Source organism: Rattus norvegicus, chromosome 6 (assembly GCF_036323735.1).
Source record: "Rattus norvegicus strain BN/NHsdMcwi chromosome 6, GRCr8, whole genome shotgun sequence".
NCBI lineage: Eukaryota > Metazoa > Chordata > Mammalia > Rodentia > Muridae > Rattus > Rattus norvegicus.
In genome coordinates this window covers 82,604,558-82,626,437 of record NC_086024.1, presented here as the reverse complement: position 1 = coordinate 82,626,437, position 21,880 = coordinate 82,604,558, and the positions used below count along the sequence as shown (strand labels likewise).

Here is a 21,880-nt window from a genome sequence, read left to right as displayed (position 1 = left end):
CTATCAGACCTTCAAAGAAGACCTAATACCAATATTGCTCAAACTATTTCACAAAATAAAAACAGATGGAGCACTACCCAATTCCTTCTACGATGCCCCAATTACTCTTATACCTTAAACCTCACAAAGACACAACAAAGAAAGGGAACTTCTGACCAATTTCCCTTATGAGTATCGACGCAAACATACTCAATAAAATTCTTGCAAACTGAACCCAAGAACACATCAAACCATCATCCATCATGATCAAGGTGGCTTCATCCCAGGGATGTAGGGATGGTTCAACATACAGAAATCCAACAACGTGATCCACTATATAAACAAACTCAAAGAAAAAAAAAACCACATGATCATCTCATTAGATGCTGAGAAAGCATTTGGCAAAATTCAACACCCCTTCATGTTCAAGTCTTGGAAAGATCAGGAATTCAAGGCCCATAACTAAACATAGTAACAGCCATATACAGCAAACCAGTGGGTAACATCAAACTAAATGGAGAGAAACTTGAAGAAATCCCACAAAAGTCAGGGACTAGACAAGGCTGCCCACTCTCCCTACTTATTCAATATAGTACTCAAATTTCTAGCCAGAGCAATTAGACAACAAAAGGAGGCAAAGGGGATACAAATTGGAAAGGAAGAAGTCAAAATATCACTATTTGCAGATGATATGATAGTACACTTAAGTGACCCCAAAAGTTCCACCAGAGAACTACTAAGCCTGATAAACAACTTCAGCAAAGTGGGCCAGGTATAAAATTAACTCAAACAAATTAACTCAAGCCTTCCTCTACTCAAAGGATAAACAGGCTGAGAAAGAAATTAGGGAAACAATACCCTTCACAATAGTCACAAATAACATAAAATACCATGGGAAGTCTTTCCATCTTCTGAGAGTTTCTTTAATTTCTTCCTTCAGAGACTTAAAGTTCTTGTCATACCAACTCAATTCTTCACAGAGTTAGAAAGGGTAAGCTGCAAATTAATTTGGAATAACAAAAAACCCACGAAAGCAAAAAACTATACTCAACAATAAAAGAACTTCTGGGGAAATCATCATCCCTGACTTCAAGCTGTATTACAGAGCAATAGTGATTTAAAAAAAAAAAACAAAAAAACACTGTATGGTAGTAGCACAGAGACAGGCAGGTAGATCAATGGAATAGAATTGAAGACCCAGAAATGAACCCACACAACTATGATCCCATGATCTGTGACAATGGAGCTAAAACCATTTGTGGAAAAAAGATAGCATTTTCAACAAATGGCGCTAGCTCAACTGGAGGTCAGCATGAAGAATGCAAATTGATCCATTCTTATTGCCCTGTACAAAGCTCAAGTCCAAGTGGATATAGAACCTCCACATAAAACCAGATACACTCAAACTAATGGAAGAAAATGTGGGAAAGAGCCTTGAACACATGGGCACTGGGGAAAATTTCCTGAACAAAACACCAATGGTTTATGCTCTAAGATCAAGATTCAACAAATGGGACCTCGTTTGCAACGCTTCTGTAAGGTAAAGGACACTGTCATTAGGACAAAATGGCAACCAACAGATTGGGAAAAGATCTTTACCAATCCTACATCTAATAGAGAGCTAATATCCAACATATACAAAGAACTCAAGAAGTTAGACTGCAGGGAGACAAATAACCCTATTAAAAAATGGGGTATAGGGCTGGAGAGATGGCTCAGTGGTTAAGAGCACTGACTGCTCTACCAGAGGTCCTGAGTTCAAATCCCAGCGACCACATGGTGGCTCACAACCATCTGTAATGAGATCTGATGTCCTCTTCTGGTGTGTCTGAAGACAGTGACAGTGTACTCACATATATAAATAAATAAATCTTTAAAAAAAAATGGGGTATAGAGCTAAACAAAGAATTATCAACTGAGGAATATAGAATGGCTGAGAAGTACCTAAAGAAATGTTCAACATCCTTAGTCATCAAGGAAATGCAAATCAAAACAAGCCTAAGATTCCACCTCACGCCAGTCAGAATGGCTAAGATTAAAAACTCAGGTGACAACAGATGCTGGCGAGGATGTGGAGAAAGAGGAACACTCCTCCATTGTTGGTGGGATTGCAAGCTGGTACAACCACTCTGGAAATCAGTCTGGAAGTTCCTCAGAATATTGAATATAGTACAACCTGAGGACCCAGCTATACCACTCCTGGGCATATACTCAAAAGATGCTCCAATATATAACATGGATACATACTCCACTATGTTCATAGCAGCCTTATTTATAATAGTCAGAAGCTGGAAAGAACCCAAATGTCCCTCAATAGAGGAATGGATACAAAAAATGTGGTACATCTACACAATGGAGTACTTACTACTCAACTACCCAAAACAATGTCTTCATGAAATTCATAGGCAAATGGATAAAAGTAGAAAATATCATCCTGAGTGAGGTAACCCAATCACAAAAATACACACATGGTATGCACTCACTCCTAAGTAGATATTAGCCCAAAACTCAGAGTACCCAAGATACAATCCATAGGCCACATGAAGCTCAAGAAGAACGACCAAAGTGCAGGTGCTTCATTCCTTAAAAGTGGGAACAAAAATATTCATAAGAGGAGATATGGAAAGAAAGTTTGGAGTAGAGACTGAAAGAATGGCCATTCAGAGCCTGCCCAACCTGGGGATCTAGCCCATATACATACAGCCACCAAACCCAGACAATATTGCTGATGCCAAGAAGTACATGCTGACAGGAGCCTGATATAGCTGTCTCCTGAGAGGCTCTGCCAGAGCATGACAAATACAGAGGGGAATGCTAGCAGCTAACCATTGAACTGAGAATGGGGTCCCCATTGGAGGAGTTAGAGAAAGGATTGAAGGAGCTGAAGGGGTTTCCAAATCCATAAGAACAATACCAACCAACCAGAGCTCCCAGGGACTAAACCACTATCCAAAGGGTACACATGGGCAGACCCATAGCTCCAGCTCCATATGTAGCAGAGGATGGCCTTGTTGGACACCAATGGGAGGAGAAGTCCTTGGTCTTGCCAAAGCTGGACCCCCCCACACCATTGTAGGGGAATCTTAGGGCAGGGAGGCAGGAAGGAGTAGGTGGTTGGGTGGGGGCAACACCCTCATAGAAGAAGGGTGAGGGGGCATGGGATAGGGGGGTTATGGATGGGAAACTGGGAAATAGTTTACATTTGAAATATAAATAAAAATATATCCAATAAAAAAATACATTTGAAGGATGAATGCCAGAAGGGAACATCACCTGAAGGGACAGAAATGCCACTTCCTAACAAATGCTTCAGTTGTTTCAGCCATTGTCTACCATTCTGCAAGGACAAATACATTCATTTTCGGTTTTGTTTTTCAGAGCAAAATTAATCAGAGAATTACACATGTAATTATACATTCACACTGGTCAAAATCATGCCTAATTCAATTTCTTGAGCTTTATCACTTCGATTAGTCTATGGATAAAGGAAACTAAAATGTGTCACTGTTTTAGGCTCTTGATGCTTAAGAACAAACAGGATTGGACGGAAAATTGTGTGTCACTGCGAGTCACAGAGAAGGGAACAGAAAATCATGTGTTTACTACTGTGCTGAATTAGCACTTACATGATAAATTTGATTTGACTTGCAAATTTTAGGTAAAATATAGAACTATGCATATATTTATATGCACAATAAAATTAATAGCATATGTGAAAATATAAATGCATAGCTAACTGGTCCTGGGAGAGAAAGAAGAAAAGTAGGTTTAAACAGATTCAAAGATATTAAGATTACTAAGGTATCAATGTAAACCTTAAATGTGGCCAGGCAGTGGAATGTGATGGAGAGGTGGGAAAATGGAACAGCAGAACTGTGCATACACTATGGAGATGTGACAGCAGTGGCAGCTGTGGGTCTCCAGGTGGCTTGCAGTAGCCTGGAACTTATGCAGATTCACCCCACCCCCACTGTGCCCCAATACACTGCAACACCACAGGATCGCCCTGGCTCTGGGCAAGTACAAAGGCCTTTGATGAGGAAGGTTCACTTTCTGGATTTGATCACCTCGAAGGACCACCATGATCTGAGGTGCCACCAGAGGCCATGTTGGTGGTCCACGCTGCTGCTTCAGGCCGAGATGAAGCCCAAGATCCATATGGCCAGTAGTGACTGAAGCCTTGCTGATGTCCAGGGGGTAGGAGGGGATGTTGATGTGAGTGGCCTATGTAGCCACCCGAGGCCATGCTCAGGCACAAAATCCATGCTGCTGCTGCTGGATATGAGTCAGTCAGTAGTCCTGATATATAGCCAGGAGCCATGCTGGTGTCTGTGGCTCTTGTTACTATCACACCATGGGGAGTCCATGATCTATTCCTCAGCATGAAGCCATGTTGATGCCCTTGGGCCATGCTGCTATATTGATCTGAGTGGCCTGCGCTGGCACCTAAGCCCATGTTAATGACCGCTGTCAGTCAGGGCTGTCTCTGAGAGCCTTGCCTTGGTTCACAGTCCTGCTGCAGCTGGGGGTTATTTTTGAGGTCTACAGTGTTGTCAGGAACCGTGTGACAGCCCATGGTCCATGCTGCCACTGACTATAAAGTACAAGGAAGCTACTTTTGCAGTGATATGGGTGACTGAAGATGGAAGGCTTCTGTGACAACCCTTATTTCACTCCACCCCACTCCCCAACAACCTAAACAGGAAACCATGGAAGTCTTAAAAAGTGTGGTAAGGGTGCTGAAGTGTAGCTCTCCACAATAGGTGGCAAGCCACTAAGAGTTTGAGCACCCTAAGGTGAGTATATAGATAAGACAAATTGGACTTGTTTCTGTTGGGAGGGGTCACAAGAGGGGGCAGATGTGGACTTGGAAGTGCTGTGATGAGGTGTGCGTTGTAAAATTCAAAGTTGTACATTCTTACTTCACAGAAACAACACACAAACTGGTGAGTGTGCTCAATCACATAATAAAATGAGAATAATCACATAATAAAATGAGTAATAAAATGAGAATGAAGAGGAAGAAGTGTATGTTCTAACTAGAATCTGAATAGGGGAAATAGACACTCCATGCAAAGTCTTTCTCTCCAGTCCAGAGAGAACATTTGTGTTTCCAATAACACATGGGAATGTTCCAATCACGATCACACTGCTGTATTAGAGAATGTTTAAAGTGCTGACCTTTGACCCTGAAAGAGAAACCTAACTAAGTGAAAAGCACAGCTGACCACACCCCGTGTTAGGTCCCACTCTCCTTTCACTGGCATTCAAAGACTAAGAACTCAAACACAGAGCGTCTGAAGACACTTGAACCCCAGCTCAAAGTGCAGACAGATTGCCTCAACAGTAGTTACACTGTGGCAACTCTCTTAACACTACCCTCAGAAAAGTCACCATCTTACAAGTTAAGAGTAAAATGAGAGCCTGGCCCTCGCCTCTATTCCAGGATGCCTTTATTCGCATTCTAAAGCAAGAAGTAGGCATTATCTCTTATATTCAAGGCCAGTCTGGTCTACAGGCCAAGTTCCAAGGCAGTCAGTGCTGTTCAGAAACCCTCTCAAACTCACTAATGAAATAGTTATAGAGTGACAGAAAGACAAATTATATAAGAAAGTCAGTCAGTAGGGCCCACAAGGTATAGGGGAGAAAGTGCTTGCTCTGTGAGCCTGACAACCTGAGCTGTCTCCGGAACCTACAGTCGAAAGAGGTTAACCGTCCAGTGATCCTCTCACCATCTTCCATGCCCACGAGTGGATGCCTGTATACTGTCCCCCCCCACACATTGTTTTCAAACTGATAAAAAAGAAAATTAGTCAGTGGAGTAAGTTAAAAAAAAATTGAAATTCACCATTAGACAATATCTGGGCTTTTAAAAAAAGTAATCCATATTTTAAGTCTTTAATTTGTTTTGGGTCATTCATATCTAACTATAAGAACTAGGGTACATACTTTGCAAGATAATCAAATCAGAAAGACCATAAAATGCTTTACTTTTTAAAATGTAATTTCATGTGTGCAAGCATTTTCTCTATATGCATGTTCACATACTATAAGCATCCCTGGCCGTGTGGAGGTCAGAAGAGGCCACTGAGCCCCTGGAGCTGGAGTTACAGAGCGTTGTGAACTCCCCAACTCCCCAACTCGTGACCCAAACCCAAATCCTCTGGAAGAGCAGCCAGTGTTCTTAACCGTTGAGCCACCATCTCCCCAGCCTCAAATGCTTTACTTCTGAACCACTGACTTATTGGTACAGGTCAAAAGACTAATTTATGGAACCATACTATGGAAGACTAGTTTTATTATTATCAATACAAAACAAGACTTTAAATCAATTAAAATTTTATTTGATTAAACATAGTTACTTTTACATTGTCTACAACCATGGTGAACACATTCCCGGTATAAAGACACAGCCTTTCGAGTTTGAGATGTCCCCAACTATGAGATTACATATATAAAACCGCATAACTATAGATGAGGTAATCAAAGTAAGATAGTTACTATCTAAAATAAAATAAAATGGAAATAATTTACTCATAAGATTCATATTTAAATCATCTTTATTTACAAAATACTATCCTGAGAATTATAATTCCATTAAGCTTCAATTTGAGCAAAAATATAATCAGGTAAGTAACGGCAGTTACTTAAACTGAAAGTGAGAAGGCAATGACTGCCGACAGACCCAACACGGTCAGGTCTCCTGTGTTTCTGGAGGGTCAGCTGCAGGTTCTTTCGAAGGCGGACTCATGTCTGGCGGGAGCTCACTCCGATTTTCATGATGTGGAGGTGGGGGGAAGAACCCAGCTCTTGGGGGAAGGAAAGGTGGAAAGCCCCTTGGTGCGTACACAGTTCTCCCTGTTCAAAGAGATCAGTAAATTGGAAGTTTAAACTGAGTACCGCACACTTGTTAAACTACCAGCTCCAGTAGCTATTATGATATTCAGTCATTCATACCAGAATACTTGATCTCAAGAATTAATTTTGTCACTGAAAAATGTACTTCTTCAAAAACACAGGATTAATAAGAATATCATTAATTTCGGGTATGTTTGTCCTATCTTAGCAGCTATACAAGATTTTGATACACTCAAGACTTAAAACCTTGATATTCTACTAAAAATATTTCCTATATACCAAGGACCACCTTAAAACTTCCCAAACAAAATTCATTTTGATTCGCCTTAAACCTGAACTTTAAAACCAGTGATGAGGTCAGAGTGACTATCTAGGACACCTAAGCTGATTCTTGTCTAGTACTTGAAAACACGATTTACTGTGTAGAAATCTGGGGTTCCAAATGTTAAAGTATGCTGTAAAAGCAATAAATTACTTTTATTTTTAAAATGTAAGGGTATTAAGGAATTTCAGTAGGTTCTACAAATAGCCAAACATGATCACAGATTTTAAATAAATATGATCACTTAGGAACTGTTATGAAAAAGATCTTACAACATTTTAGTCGGCCACAATACATGTCTAACAAATGAAATACACATAATTTTAATCTTAAAACTGCTTGTAAATTCAGCGGTTTTCTGAACTATCACAATACAGTAAAATTAAAAGTTAGCTAAGGTGGATCGAGCCCTGGCTCCGTCTGATGTTGGGCTATAACCTGTGCGCTACAAACCCTTCCCTTCCCCCGAGGTGGCTCTGGTTAGTGTGTATCATAGCAGCAGGGACCAAACTAGAAGTAAAGCCCAGATAAACTGTCATATGCACAGACTATTAAAAAAGCCTACCTGGGAACGGAGGAAGTGGTGGTCCAGGGAAGTCCCTTGGTGGAAAATAATCTCGAGGAGCTGTATAGATGTTTCCTGGAGGAGGTGGGGGAAAAGAGGGGCCCCTTCTCATGAACTGGCTCCTTGGATCCACTGGAAACAATGGGGCTCTGACTGGGGGAAATGGTGGTGGGATGAAGCCTCGGCCAGCTGCTTCACTTTCAGTGGGGTGAGGAGAATCAGGCACATTAGAGTTCTGTAACAGAGTGACAACCAGCAGTCAGTAACGTGGCGCAATTCACAGCTCCTTTCCTGGGAACATTAGGCATAAAAGAGAGCTTGTAGGCACCTATGCCGAAAGTGGTCCATGACTCTAGAAAGCTGCACAGCAGACTCAGTTTCCACACCGGCATATGAGCTATGTGCTAACATGTCTTTACTAACTCAACAGAAAACTTTAATCATGGTAGTTAATAGTCTACCTAGCTCACCTAAAACTCAAGCATGGGTCAAGCATATCAAAACAGACACTTAAAAAGTTTAAAGACACTACTGTCAAACACATGTTAAAAGAAAAGGTTAAGATACTGATATTTTGGAGATGAGAAGGGGAACAAAGGGAGGATTGGGTGTAAGGAGAACCAGCCGAGTGAACAGAAATGGGGCTGGGAGAGCATCTCCAGGACCTGCCAGGGACCTGGGATAGAGATAGAGGAGGCTCCAGGGAGTCATGAAGATGACTCTAGCCGAGACTCCTAGCAGTGGAGGATACGGAGCCTGAAGTGGCCACTTCCTGTAGCCAGCCAGGACTCCCAGTGGAGGGATAAGGACATAAACCCACCCACAAAGCCTCTGACACAAAATGTGTCCTGCCTACAAGAAGTGCAGGGATTAAAATGGAGCAGAGGCTGAGGGAATGGTCAACTGATGACCAGTCCAACCTGAGACCCACCCATGGGCAAGCACCAACCCCTGACATTATTATTATTATTATTATTATTTTTTTGGTTCTTTTTTTTTCAGAGCTGGGGACCGAACCAACCCCTGTCATTATTAATGATACTTTGGTAGGTTTGCAGACAGGAACCGAGCATAACTGTCCTTGAGGGGCTCCACTCAACAGTGACTGAAACAGATGCAGAGATCCACAGCCAAACATTAGATGGAGCTCAAGAAGTCTTGTGGAAGAGTTGAAGGAAGGATTGAGGGACCCGGAGAGGATAGGGACTCCACAAGTGAACCAACCGAATCAACCAACCTGGACCCTTGAAGGCTCTCAGAAACTGATCCACCAACCAAAGAGCATGCCTGGGCTAGACCTACGCCTCCTCACACATGTGGCAGATGTGAGCTTGGACGTCACGTGGGTCGGAGTCAGGGCTTACCTGTCTCCTTCAGCCTGTCTGTGGATCCTGTACCCCTAACTGAACTGTCCTGTCTGGCCTCAATAAGAGAAGATGTACCTAGGTACCAGGGTGGGTTGGTGTCCAGTGGTGATCTCCACTTTCTCAGAGATGGGGGAGGGGGAGGACTAGGAGGAGAGGGGAGCTAGGTGATCAGGACATAAAGTGAATAAACTAATGGGAAAAAAAGATGCTGATAGTTTCAAAATGATCAAAATCAATGTTATGTTTTAAAACTAAAACATACTTTAAGATTCAAATAAGACTTTGTTCAGCAGTAAGGTGGCTTTAAAACCCATCTGAAATTCATGCTATTTTTTAAGGAGGGAGCTGTCAGGTCTCTTCTTGTTTGTTTTTTTAAAAATGTTTTGTTTATCACATGTGTATGAGTATTTTACCTGCATTCCATACATAGCCATGTACAATTATTGGAGGATAAGAATGGGGCTTCAGATCCCCTGGGACTGGAGTGGAGGATGGTTGTAAGCCATCATGCAGTTGGAAACCCAGGCCCTCTAGGAGAGCAGTCAGTGCTCCTAGCCTGTAAGCCATTTCTCCAGCCCATTATCTGGCTTTTTGAGACAACATCTCCTTATATAGCCCACACTGACTTTGGACTCACTATCCTCTTGCCTCGGTCTTCCAAAATGACAGGATTACATACACCACCAAAACCCGGCTTGTGATTTGTAATATTTCACCATAGGTGAAAGAAAACCATAGCTAGGAAGGAAACAGTGTTAATCCTAAGTAGAAGTATGTTTTAATAATATATTGATATCACAAAGTAGAATAGTTCTAGCCTTGTTCTAGTAAAACCAAGAAACTGGTTATGATACATGGGTAGGGTAGAATTTAATTTTCAATACTTACACCAAGATTATCTTTGGTATCGTTTCTACTGGATTCCATTTCTGAGGATACTGGCCCATCTAGACAGACAAAAAAAGGAAAAAAATTCATGAGTTCTTGCTTCCATTCCTGGACTATTTACAGAACCGGATGACACTGATGTGTTCCCCACCCCTGCTGGCTCAAGAGAAGAACTTGACATGATTATTCCATATTAGGGTCCCAAGAGCAGCCTGAGGCCTGTGGAAATTTCAATAAAACAGACATTCTTTCGCAGTGTTGTGATGACCTTTCCGGCTAGTTCCTAAGCAATCTTCCTCAGGGAACTTCTTGGGGGACAGTACCTCAACTTCCCATCCTTCCTGTTTGCCCTCCATCCCCTTAGTATACAATATAAACTTTTGTTGTAAAAGTTCCTTATGGAACCCCATGACTGCACAATGAAAACTGAAATTTCTGAATTTTGTTCTTTCTTAATGTTGTGTGCTTTCTGCTACAGTAAATACACACATTTCCCACCTTCAGTGGGTGGTTCAGTGGTAGTCAAAGAGGTCCCAACAAACATCCATTGTCGTGTGGCCACCTAACATCCCTGAATGCAAAACAAGCTATATGTAAATGGACTGAAAACAATGAGACCTTAGCTATGGAACAGAGAAAAGTCTGTATCACAGGGAGAGGTAGCAAAACCCTTATCATGGTACCCAAACTAACCTTCAACACATACTTTTTTCTGCTTGCTATTTATTTTTAATTTAATTTTATTTTTTTTAACCTTTTCATTTATATGACATGCCTGTAATATGATACAACAAAGAAGGACTGGAAAGATGGCCAGCTGCTCTTCTACAGGACCTAGGTTCGATTCCTAGCACCCACAGCAGCATTCATCCATCTGTAACTCTAGTTCAGGGGAATCTGACGGCTTGTTCTGGCCTCCACGGGCATCAGGCATGCATATGATGCACAGAAATAAATGCAGGCCAAACACCCTCACATAGAGCATAAAACTTTTTTTTTTTTAAAAGACAATAAGAAATACAAACACAGGAAATCAGGAAATTCAGGAAAGAGATTTTGGCCTTCAGAGCTCTTTGACATAGTAACTGTATCAGCCTTCTGCTCAATTCCCAGTCCTCTAGACCATCACAATTTAATCATACACAAGCATACATTCACCCACACTCACAAGCAAACACACACGTAGTATTTCTTACCCACTTTATCCAAGGAAGGCATGTTATAGCTTCTGAGCTCCGCTGGCCCAGAGAGTCTACCAGAATTGGAATAAAATCTATCTTGCCTTTGTGGCACTGGATCAGAATATGGTTGGCCTAAAAAATAATTTTTTAAATGTCTTCATTAATTACTTATGCTTAGACATTTCCTCTACATCCAAAAATTAAAAACAAAAACTGTGAACCTATATTACAGGTAAGCACCTGTAATATATTAATTCTTAACAATTTAAGAAGTTATCCTGGCATACTCTGACATGTTAGAATTTGAATATTTCAATTACTGAATAAATGGAAGTTGAATCTGCACATGAAATGCTGAACAAGACAGAATCTGTGGAAACAACTTACTCATTTCACCTTCAAATTATTAACTACCTCAAGGAAACCACACCAACATGTCAAAGAAAGTGCTGAGCAGACCCTCAGTGAGAAGGAAGAGCAGAGTAGGAAATTCAGCACGAGAGTCACATTTGCCACCATGGCAAAAATACTGCAGACATCACGTGTGCTCAAACCTTCACTAACTTGAGAATTCTGGTTTCGCATTCTGTTGGATGGTTTTGTGCATTGTGTGTGTTTGCAGTCCAGGAAGATGGCATGGCCAAGTCTTAAAGTTATGTAAAAACTGCTTTCCATCACCTCTAATTGGTTACTAAAGAGCTGATCAGCCACTTAGCTGGGCAGAAGAGACAGAGTGGGACTTCTGATTCTAGTCAGGGTGCCCCAACGACGACGACCACAGAGTAGAAAAGGACCCGAGCTAAAAAAAGGGAAGAGAGCTGGACCTGGGGGATTTGCCATGAGGTCTGGATGAGAGAGCAGCCTGGGGACACACATGGAGGAGAACCAACCAGGGCAAACAGAGGGCATATAACAGGGCATTCTGCTGGGTGGTAGCAGCCTCGTTGGGTTAGCTCAGAACCTGCTCAGCTTAATGCCTGAAGCTTGTTAATAAAAAATAACAAGTCTTTCGTGTCTTTTATTCAGGAGCTAAAATGGACTACAATGGCATAAAACACCCCGGGGCGAAGGTAATCCCCTCAAAATTACATTTACAGCATTTATTCCAAACTGAAGGAAGGTGTGTCTCAACTGGTAGGCAGAAGGTGTCCACTCAGACGAAGGGCATCTGCACACACGTTTGTGCACTAACTATAAAACGAGGGCCTCTGCGGCCAACTCTCCTTCAGTCACAGTCATGGTCACTGAAAGGGGAAATGAACCTCTTCATTCCTAGTGGAATTCAGCACTCTGGAAGAAACTACAAGGAGTCTTGGCAGGTGATGGGAGACTTACTGAGAATGCTATGAAGATATCAACTCCATACTCTTGAAACAAAGAAAGTGGGCTATGTAGTTCTCAGTTTGTGCCTGGTAATCTTGTGCCACCTTGACACAGCTAAAGTCATCTGAGGGGAGGGAACCTCAGTCAAGAAAATGCTTCCATAAGCTCTGACTGAAGGCAAAGCTTCAGGGCATTTTCTTAATTCTGTGATCAATGGAGGAGGGCCTAGACCACCATGTGTGCTGCCAACCCTGGCAGGTGTCCTGGAGAGCAAGCCAGTAAGCAGCACTCCTCCATGGCAGGGGTTCATAATGTGAAGTGCTAAACTCAGCATTAGTGTCACTCTTCTTCTGATGTCACCACATGAGACGACCTGGAACATCTCTCCTGCACAAAGCCAAGGAGAGCACTTAGATGAAACAGAGCCAATGGAGAAAACGGTATTTAATGAGCTCCCAAGAGTAAGGGGATGTGACTAAGGAGAAGCTCTAAAACTCACTTACACTACCTTTCAGATCTTAGCAAAGAGCTAATAGACAGCCTCATATGTAAACACAACACCCCCTTTTTCTTCAAACATGGGATTAATGAGACAGAAGAATTAAGTGGAGAAACCTGAAACAACTCGTTCTTAATCAGGTCTCAAGAGAACACATTAGTGTTTTGCTTCTAAGGTACATCAAAATATCAGAAACTCAGACTTTATTCCTTAACAAAATATAAACATTTTGCCCTCCATTAAGAAAAGCAATGTGTTCCTTAAATCTGGGGCCTATTGTGCGGCAATACATAGGTCTTAGTATACGCTCTTAGAGTTTAACTGCAATAGAAACCAATAAATATAATGTGGCTGATTACTTAAAACATTCATTATATTGTGTGTGCACATGTGTACATATGCCATGGCATGAGTGTGGAGGTTCAAAAGACAGCTTTCAGGAGTCAGTTCTCGCCTTCTACCATGTGGGGTCCAAGGAATGAACTTGGGTTTTTCACGCTTGTTGGCAAGCACCCTTACCTCCTGAGCCATGTCACTGCCTGTGTGATTGGTGTTTTAAGAAAAGTATATGCAAGGAACAAGAAAAGCCGATTATCAATTATAATGGGAGTAAAAATTAAGTGGGGTCAAAGGGCTTTACTGAACTTTGTTGCTATAGTAACAGCTAGGTCGCTGAAGAACACAGTTCTGCTGTGGGAAAGAGAGAACTCAAACTGACCTAGAAGCTTCTTCCCACAGGCTGGCTTTCACAGTGCCAGAAGGTGCCATGTAGTCCACCGGAGAAGAAAAGTCACCAATATAAGATGGCTTTTGCAGGCTACAGGAACAGCCGTCCAGGGAAGACACACCACTGGCCAAATAGCACCATAACTCTTTTGGGAATGACCAACCATTTCCTGATTGAACTTGAGGCCTGCTTTACAGAAGGGAATTAATGCAATGTACTGCTCAAAAGTTTGTGGCTGGGAAGTTCACGGTCCCTAGAGGGGAACCTACAGGTTGTTTTGCTAAATGGATAAGTTATCAAAAAGAAGCCAAGCCAAACATGGTTCCAGTCATATGGCTCTGGCAGGGTAAGGGAAGCAGAAGCTTCATCCAAAAGATTAGCCAGGTATCCCAGGTAAGAGGGGACTGACCATCTTAAATTAGGGCAGACCCACAGTGTTCACAAGACTCAAACAGAAATGCAGGTTTTGGGGAGTGATTCTTAAGCAGAAGTCGGCACTAGAAAGCAATCCTATCCTGTTCCTCTCTAATAATTTGGAGGGTGAAGGCTGAGCATTGTCTTGAAAGGGAAGCTATGTAAAACAGCTAACTGGGGAGCCAGAGATCAACCACAAATCGAGAAGCCTGGATTCAACCAGCCACAACCAGTGTTAGAAACCCCTAGGAAACAGCTCTGACAGCTGAACAGTGCAGAGAGCAAGAAGCTCGGTCGGGGAGGGCCACAGCAGAGGAAGATGAGGCTCTGGAACCCAGTCTGCTGTCACAGCTCTGTCCTTGCCATCCACAGACGACCCTGTCTACAGACAAGCCATACTTGGGATCTGCTCATATCTCAGTAAGGTGGATGCTTCCCTCTTTCCCAAGTAGGAGACCCCTGCCCACCAGAACACCAGTCGCCTCAGAGAGTATCTTCTGGGCACCTTTCCAGGATGCAGAACTGAGAGTTCAAGCAGCAGCAGTAAGAGAATTTCAACAGCTATGTTTGTGGGGGGAAAAATATATGTATATATATTTTTTAATATAAATAAATATATATTTTTTCATTCATTCATTCATTCATTCATTCATTCATTCATTCTGGGCAAGATGGTTAAGATTACAATGGAAACTTTTACTTTTTTTTTTTTCTTTTTTTTGGAGCTGGGGACCGAACCCAGGGCCTCTACCGCTGAGCTAAATCTCCAACCCCAAAATTTTTACTTTTTAGCTATACATCCCTACACTACTCATATTTTCAAAAATAAGCGTTATTACTTTTATAAGCAACAAAAACAATAAGGAAAAGCTTCTTCTAATGTAAACCATCACCTCCTAATATTCTTTTTTCTAGACTTATTCTTATTCCCAAAATGTATCTTGACTTTAAGATAGGACTGTTGTTTCACACACCTGGTGGTGGATGGGCTGTCATCCTGCGTTCTTGTTCCCATGGAGGTGACAGGGACCTGTCAGAAGGTGCTCTAGGAGCATCAGATAACCTGTCATAGCTTGAGTCTCCTCTTTCAGTGTTCATCTGATGGTCCAGAAGGTTCTCAGGGCCTCGTGAGCCTAAATAAAGAAAACACAAATCTAGTTTATCTCAAGAAGTGTCACAAAGGTGTCATAAAATCAAGACAGTTTTTAAAAGTAAATACTAATTCAAACAAAGCTTCTACCAAAACCATTTCTAAGAAACAGGAAAAATAATTTTACAATGTACATAAACAAATACTTGCTTATGAGCTGGTGTATAGCTCAGAGATTAGAGCATTGCTTAGCTAACACAAGGCTCTGGGGTCAACCCATGCATAAAACACATAAGTAAATAAATATCTAGCAACACTTGCCTATAAAATGCATCTTTAAGCATTATCACCATCAGCACTTTATAATTACATCCGGTGGTTAAATAAATAAATACTAAATCTGAAAAATAAGGCATGGAGAGTAAACTGTAAAAACTTGCACTAAGCAAAATGGCAGCAGTGAATGAGGAGGTTCTGTAGCTCAGGCCTGATGTGAACCAGCTGTCCTAGACCTCACACCTCCCAGCCACTCTGCTACTAATCATGCACTTTCAGACTTTGCAAGTATATTACACTGACATTAAGAGGCCAAAACTTGTACCACAAGTTGTAATCGAATTTCTAATTCTAACCTACTATGATTATACATTCTAGAAAATTCCCACATCTTTCCTTCTAGCTTTCTCCCCCTCATTGGTTCATGAGAAGACTAGGAAGGGAGAACACTCAGGAGTCCACTGGGCGGAGCGCATCTCCAATGAAGTGCACAGGCCTTAATGAAAGACTTCAAACGGCTCTCCTCAGCACTTGCTACCAGAGAACCAGAGTCACAGACTACCAGGTACACTGCAAACCTAAAAGTACAAGAGCTAAAGGGTTTTAAGAACAAGTTATATATAATCCACTCTCTAAAAATCCTTGTTTTCGTTATATACAATCTTATTCAAGCTTTCAAATTTCAAGATAACAAAAGGAAGTAGAAGGAGCCACTCTTTCCTTTCACTGGTCATAGGAAAAGTGATCCAAATCAAGATTTTAAGCCTGAAGGTACTTACCAAGAGCTTCTGTAACTTTTTGAATAGATAAGAAACAACCTTGCGAATAATCTAAACACACTGTCACTTAAAAGCGATTAAATAGAAAAGTACTTAAACAGGAAAGGAGAAAGGAAATGTAATTTTTACTCTAATTTCAAACAAGCATTTGACTACAAGCAATCCTTGACTTATACAATTCAGCTTCCAGTGAGTTACTTTAGCCAATTAGCCCTATTTCTAGGATAATATGCTGATAATAGCTAGCTGCTACCCATGTGTGCTATGCAAAATTAACTTTGTCTTAATGACTATTCTATTAATGAAATGTGGCAACATTGTACAGAAACATCACAAATCACTAAAGTGCAATGGCAAATATGTTATGTGGCAGCTATGTTGCTATAGGTATATAATGTGACATGACTTAGTTCTATAAGTTGAAGTGGAAACGGTGGTGGCACTGACTAACAGCCCTAAGCCCAAAGTTTAATGTAGACATGTAAACTTCAAAACAAAACCCCATTCTGAAGTATTCAATACAACCCCCTAGGGCTCTATGTCTGTGGCATAATCGCTTTCCCTCGAAGTTTCCAGTTCAAAACCCACACAAGCAAAGAAAGCTCTTTCTGAGGTGAGCCAGGGCTGGCACCCAACTCAGGAGCTGGGATGTGAAAACAACTCAGAAGAGCAAACTGAGGGCCAAGAAGGTAACAAAGAGGAAACACGCTGCTTCACCTGCAACAGTGAACCCCGGGGAGCCTGGGAAACTCATATCCTCACTGTGTGAAGCCAACTCCAAAGACTAAGGTTGGAAGAGACGTACAGTGGTGTTGGGTTCAACAGAAGGACCTGCTGCCTGGGAGACTCAGGAGAGGAGTGGACTCAGCGTGAGGTGTCTGCTTCATTTAGCTGGCTGTTTTACAGTCGCCTTTGTTTCTGCCTCACATTTAGTTTGTTAAATCACTTACATAAATGGTTAGAGACAGTCATTAGCAGTTCATGTACTTAATGTAGCTATGGAAATACAGAAAAAGCAAGCAACCCTGGCTTAGTTTCTCAAAGTATAAGTAAAAGTTAGGCCTCCTGAAATGGCCACATCAAAACTCTGTAGGAAACAACGCTTCTGACGTCTTTCATGATTCAAAAAGGAGAGTAAGGATTTCATGTTTTGATTTTCTACAATTAAAGAATGTTAATTTATATAATATGTATTATATATATTTAGATATATATTTAGAAAATTCTATATTCTGATCCTGTTTCATAAAAGCACATTTTATGCTGGTTACACTGCTATATAGTATGGGTTTTTTTGTTTTTTGTTTTTGTTTTTTTTTTTTTTTTGACTTGTGACTACAAACCTTCAGGGATGACCATCATAAATCTAAAATCTGCAATATAAGATGCTTTAAAATTCACAACTTCTTAAGTACTATATACCCAAAGAGTCTGGCATTCAGAGCACTCTACAGAGTTGGGATGGCCACCTGTGCTACACTGCTTGTTAGAGTTGGGATGGTCACCTGCACTGAACTGCATGTCAGATTTGAGAGGGCCACCTGCATTACACTGTGTGCCACAGTTGGGATGGCCACTGTAGTAGTTTGGGTATGCTTGGTCCAGGGAGAGGCACTATTAGGAGGTGCAGCCTTATCGGAGTGGGTGCAGCCTTGTTAGAGGAAGTATTTCACTGCTGGCACGGGCTTTCAGACCCGCTTCCTAGCTGCCTGGAAGACAGTCTTCTCCTGGCTGCTTTGGAGCAAGATGTAGAACTCTCAGCTCCTTCCCCAGCACCATGCCCGTACGGATGCTTCCCTGCTGCCACCTTGATGATAATGGACTGAACCTCTGAACTTGTAAGCCAGCCCTGATTAAATGTCCTTCAAAGACTTGCTTTGGTCATGGTGTCTGTTCACAGCAACAGAAACCCTAAGACAGCCACATGCAGTACACTGTAGTCAGAGTTGGGATGGTCACCTGCACTATACTGTGTACGAGAAAACATCAGAACAAGGTGCTACAGAGCCATGCTTTTGTTTGTTTTTTGAAGCAGAATCTTACTATGCAGAATTACTATTCTGAATCACTAATCTTACTATTCTGAATGGCCTGGAAACTACTATGTGTGCCATGCTGGTCTCAAACTCACAGAGATCCTCCTGCTTCTGCCTCCCAACTGCTGGGATTAAAGGTGTGTGCCACAATATCTGGTCAAATATCTTAGTTTAAAAAAAAAAGCAAATCTCTGATAAGTACAAGGAATGCCTGTATTTTCCAAATGTCTATTTACAGATTATTTCAAAGGTAAGATGAGATGAAAATATAAAGGAAGGAAGGAATTTAGAGTAGTAAAAATGTTGAAACAAATATACCTCTTCCTCCTCCCCCTGGAAGCAAAGGGGAGAGTCTGAGTGGACCCTCCAACAACGTTGGAGGAGAGAGAAAAGCTCTCGTTTCAGATGGAGGTCGGCCCAATGGTGAGGGACCATATGGGGAGTGCTCTGGAATAATTAAAACAGCAGATATAAATGCATATCCAGTCAGCTGCATGGAAACATCAGCATCTTATTGAGCAACTGTCACCAGGTTACCCTCCTGTCAGCTTAAGTCTAATCTGTGCCCTGAACACTGCACAGGATTAAATAAATAGGAGGCCTGGTGCTTTTACAGCTTTTCAACAAATTAGATATTAGACAATTCAAAACATTAGATTGTATATATGAACACCCAGAACTTGAATTCTGTCACCTTTACACTTATATATACAGCTAAACATTATTCTGATGTTTTTAAAGGTAGTATTTTATTTTTAACTTTGCACATATGTGTTTGTCTATGTGTGGGTATGTACATGTAAGTGGCAGTAGTCTACAAGGCCAGAGGCAGTGGATCCCCTGGATGTGAAGTTAACAGGAACCATGAACTAGCTAGTTGACATGAGTGCTAGGAAGCAAACCCAAGTCCTCTGGAAGAGTTATCTGTGCAATGCTGAGGGCATGCCACAACTCCCAGAAAAACATTATGTGGTTAAATAAATGCAATTTTCAGAACACATGGTACATAAAAACCAACCAACAGACAAAAAAGTTCCAAACAAAACAAAAACATTAGCTTATAGTTAAGTAACAACATGGGTTAAACAAGGATGCGGGTGGTACTTAGGAGTTACAGAGTTAGGGAGCATGACATTGGTTTGCGTTTTTTGTTTGTTTTGTTGTTGTTTTGTTTTTTGAAACAGTCTCATTATGTGGCACTAGAATTGGATATGTAGAGCAGTTAGCCTCAGAGACCAGCCTGTCCTCTCCTCAGAGCACTAAAGGTGACTACACGCAGAGGGCTCAGGATTTTGATATTCCTTCCCAATATTTCAAATGGGAAGGTTTATAATACAGAAGTGCATGATTTATGTCAGAGCCAGACAGGCCATGTTAAACCATGAGAGGTTTTAGTCAGAGTCAGAATTTGAAAGTAAATAAATACATAAAATATTCCAAAGAATCAGAGCCAGATTTGTATCCGTGTAAGTGAAAGATTCAATTACACACTCTCATGGATCCAATAAATTTCTCTGTAACCTACATGACCAAGAGCTTAACCTTAATCATTTCCAATTTGTGGATATGCTTCCAAAGGTCAAAAAACAGCAACACAAAAATGAACTTAAACCCCAAGAACGTCACACTTCAAGCACAGTAAGTCTTATAAGTGTACTTGTTACACCCAATAGTTTACAGAAAGATCACAGCATGGTTTATCCTCCTCAGACTCCTACACTGGGTCTATATTCAAATCCCCTCATACACTTGTCCACTCCAAACTCTGCTACTACCTCAAATCTACAATAATCTGATATTTTAGCTTGTAAGACATATTTACATTTTAATGAAAGTGGACTCTGAAAAGTGATTTGATGACTCCCAGAGGTTATTAAAGTAGATTCCACCTATAAAGATTCCTTTTTATAACAACAGGAGTTTAATTCTACTTCAACTAACATTACTCTGAAAATGTTTAACTCAGAAGTAAACGGGCAGAGATACCGACTGCGTCTTTAAAGGATCAGCCCTCCCTGGGGTATTATAGTAATGACACATTACACTAAGGTTGCCCTGACTCTAAGTCAATACCTAGGAATTTCTTGAAGAACTATGCTAATTCTCACTTTAACCAAACAAATTTCCAAGTATTAATAATATGTAAAGTCACATGCTATTCCACTTAAATATTTCTCATTCATTGTCTCAAAAATTAGCAAGCTGGAATTTTTATTAAGAGCACTGGGCTTTTCAAGGAATTGAGGACACTAAATCTCTGTCTTGAGATCTACTGAAAGGGGAAATACCAATCATTTTCATTGTTGCTAGGAAAACAAAACCGTGAAGCATAAGAGTTAATGAAATAGTTTCAAATAGAATACTGTCTACAAAATCCAAACTACTGTTAAATGGAAATGGTAACTTACACTAATGTATACTATACATACAATATATATAAGTTATATAATATGTATTTCAAACAAGGGGTTTAAAAAAAAAAAAGACTACCTCTGCCAAATGCTGTATTTGGAACATCAAGTGCATAAGGATCTTTTTCTAAAAGTTCAAATTTAAACTCTGTTTCAGTTAATCTGCAAACAAAGAACAAACATCTCTAAGTTACTTATCCAAGAGAAACACATTTTTAAAGCAAAGGCCACTTCCAAACCAGCTACTCTCACAAGCTCAACATCTGCAGAAAGAGAGGGCCTGACAGTGCTCTGGGCAGATGCCTGCCATAGCCCCACACTGACTTGGGATGACTGGCTTCTTGTTAGAGCACTGGTGTTTGGAATTATTTGGCTCTTTAAAATTAGACTGGTGAGTGCTACCTCACAGAGTCCACATTTCTGAAATAGGAGAACCATTCAAGATGAAACAATGCAAATATATCATTTGTTAACTGAGGAAACCGAGGCAGGCAGTTTAACCAACTCATTCTAAATAAAAAGACCAGGGCTACAACGCAGAACCCCTGCCCTGAATTACTATACTGCCCTTGTGAAATGAAAATCCCACTAAATGACTCTACTACTTTATTTCTAAACTTTGTATCTTTAAATGTCACATTTTAAAACAAATGTTATTTAGTTCCTGAGCCTTATACCTAGAATAAGACAACTGTTTGACTTTAATTTCTGACTACAAGCCAGCAGACAAAAACTAAGTTTCTAATGATGCTAAAAGTACAGTTTGGCAAGCAAGTCCAATACTCCAGAAGACTGCTACCACCTTGAGAAAAGCATTTACTTGTCCCTTTTCTTCTTCCTTTCACGTTCTTCCTGCTCAACCTGACACCCAACAACAGCAAGCTAGGGGCTGAGACAATAAACACTATCTCCCTGGCAGTGAAAATGGAGGGGTTCTAAGCATCACTGTGCCCAGGAGACACAGTCTTTCTTTCACCCACTATCTTTTCTGTCCACTCGTACTAGTTTACATTTTTTTTAAGTTACACTTTTTACAGTACAATTTGTAAAAGCTTCTTTAAAGTGCCACTGGAGTAGCCTAAGAAAACTATTTCAAACAAACAAAAAATAAATACAACTTCTCACCTAGTAAAACTAACTAGATATTTCCTAATAGATTCTGTGG

General features: G+C 40.9%; 1 protein-coding gene across 36 annotated transcripts in view; it reads right to left on the bottom strand.

Annotated features, from left to right (window-relative positions):
• Positions 1-6,301: 6,301 nt before the first annotated feature.
• Positions 6,302-21,880, bottom strand: part of Mia2 (MIA SH3 domain ER export factor 2) — a 97,739-nt gene continuing 82,160 nt past the window's right edge. For 12 of the 36 annotated variants that reach the window (XM_017594450.3, XM_017594451.3, XM_017594452.3 and 9 more), the window contains 7 exons: positions 20,795-20,877; positions 18,623-18,751; positions 15,098-15,256; positions 11,176-11,292; positions 9,980-10,038; positions 7,725-7,959; positions 6,302-6,837 (listed from right to left, as the gene is read on the bottom strand). In XM_017594450.3, the coding sequence (XP_017449939.1) occupies positions 6,674-6,837; positions 7,725-7,959; positions 9,980-10,038; positions 11,176-11,292; positions 15,098-15,256; positions 18,623-18,751; positions 20,795-20,877 (946 nt within the window). In that variant the 3' untranslated portion in view covers positions 6,302-6,673. Of the gene's footprint in view, positions 6,838-7,724; positions 7,960-9,979; positions 10,039-11,175; positions 11,293-14,163; positions 15,257-18,622; positions 18,752-20,794; positions 20,878-21,880 lie in introns of those variants that run through there. The other 24 variants (XM_017594453.3, XM_008764680.4, XM_063261380.1 and 21 more) reach the window with 5 other exon arrangements.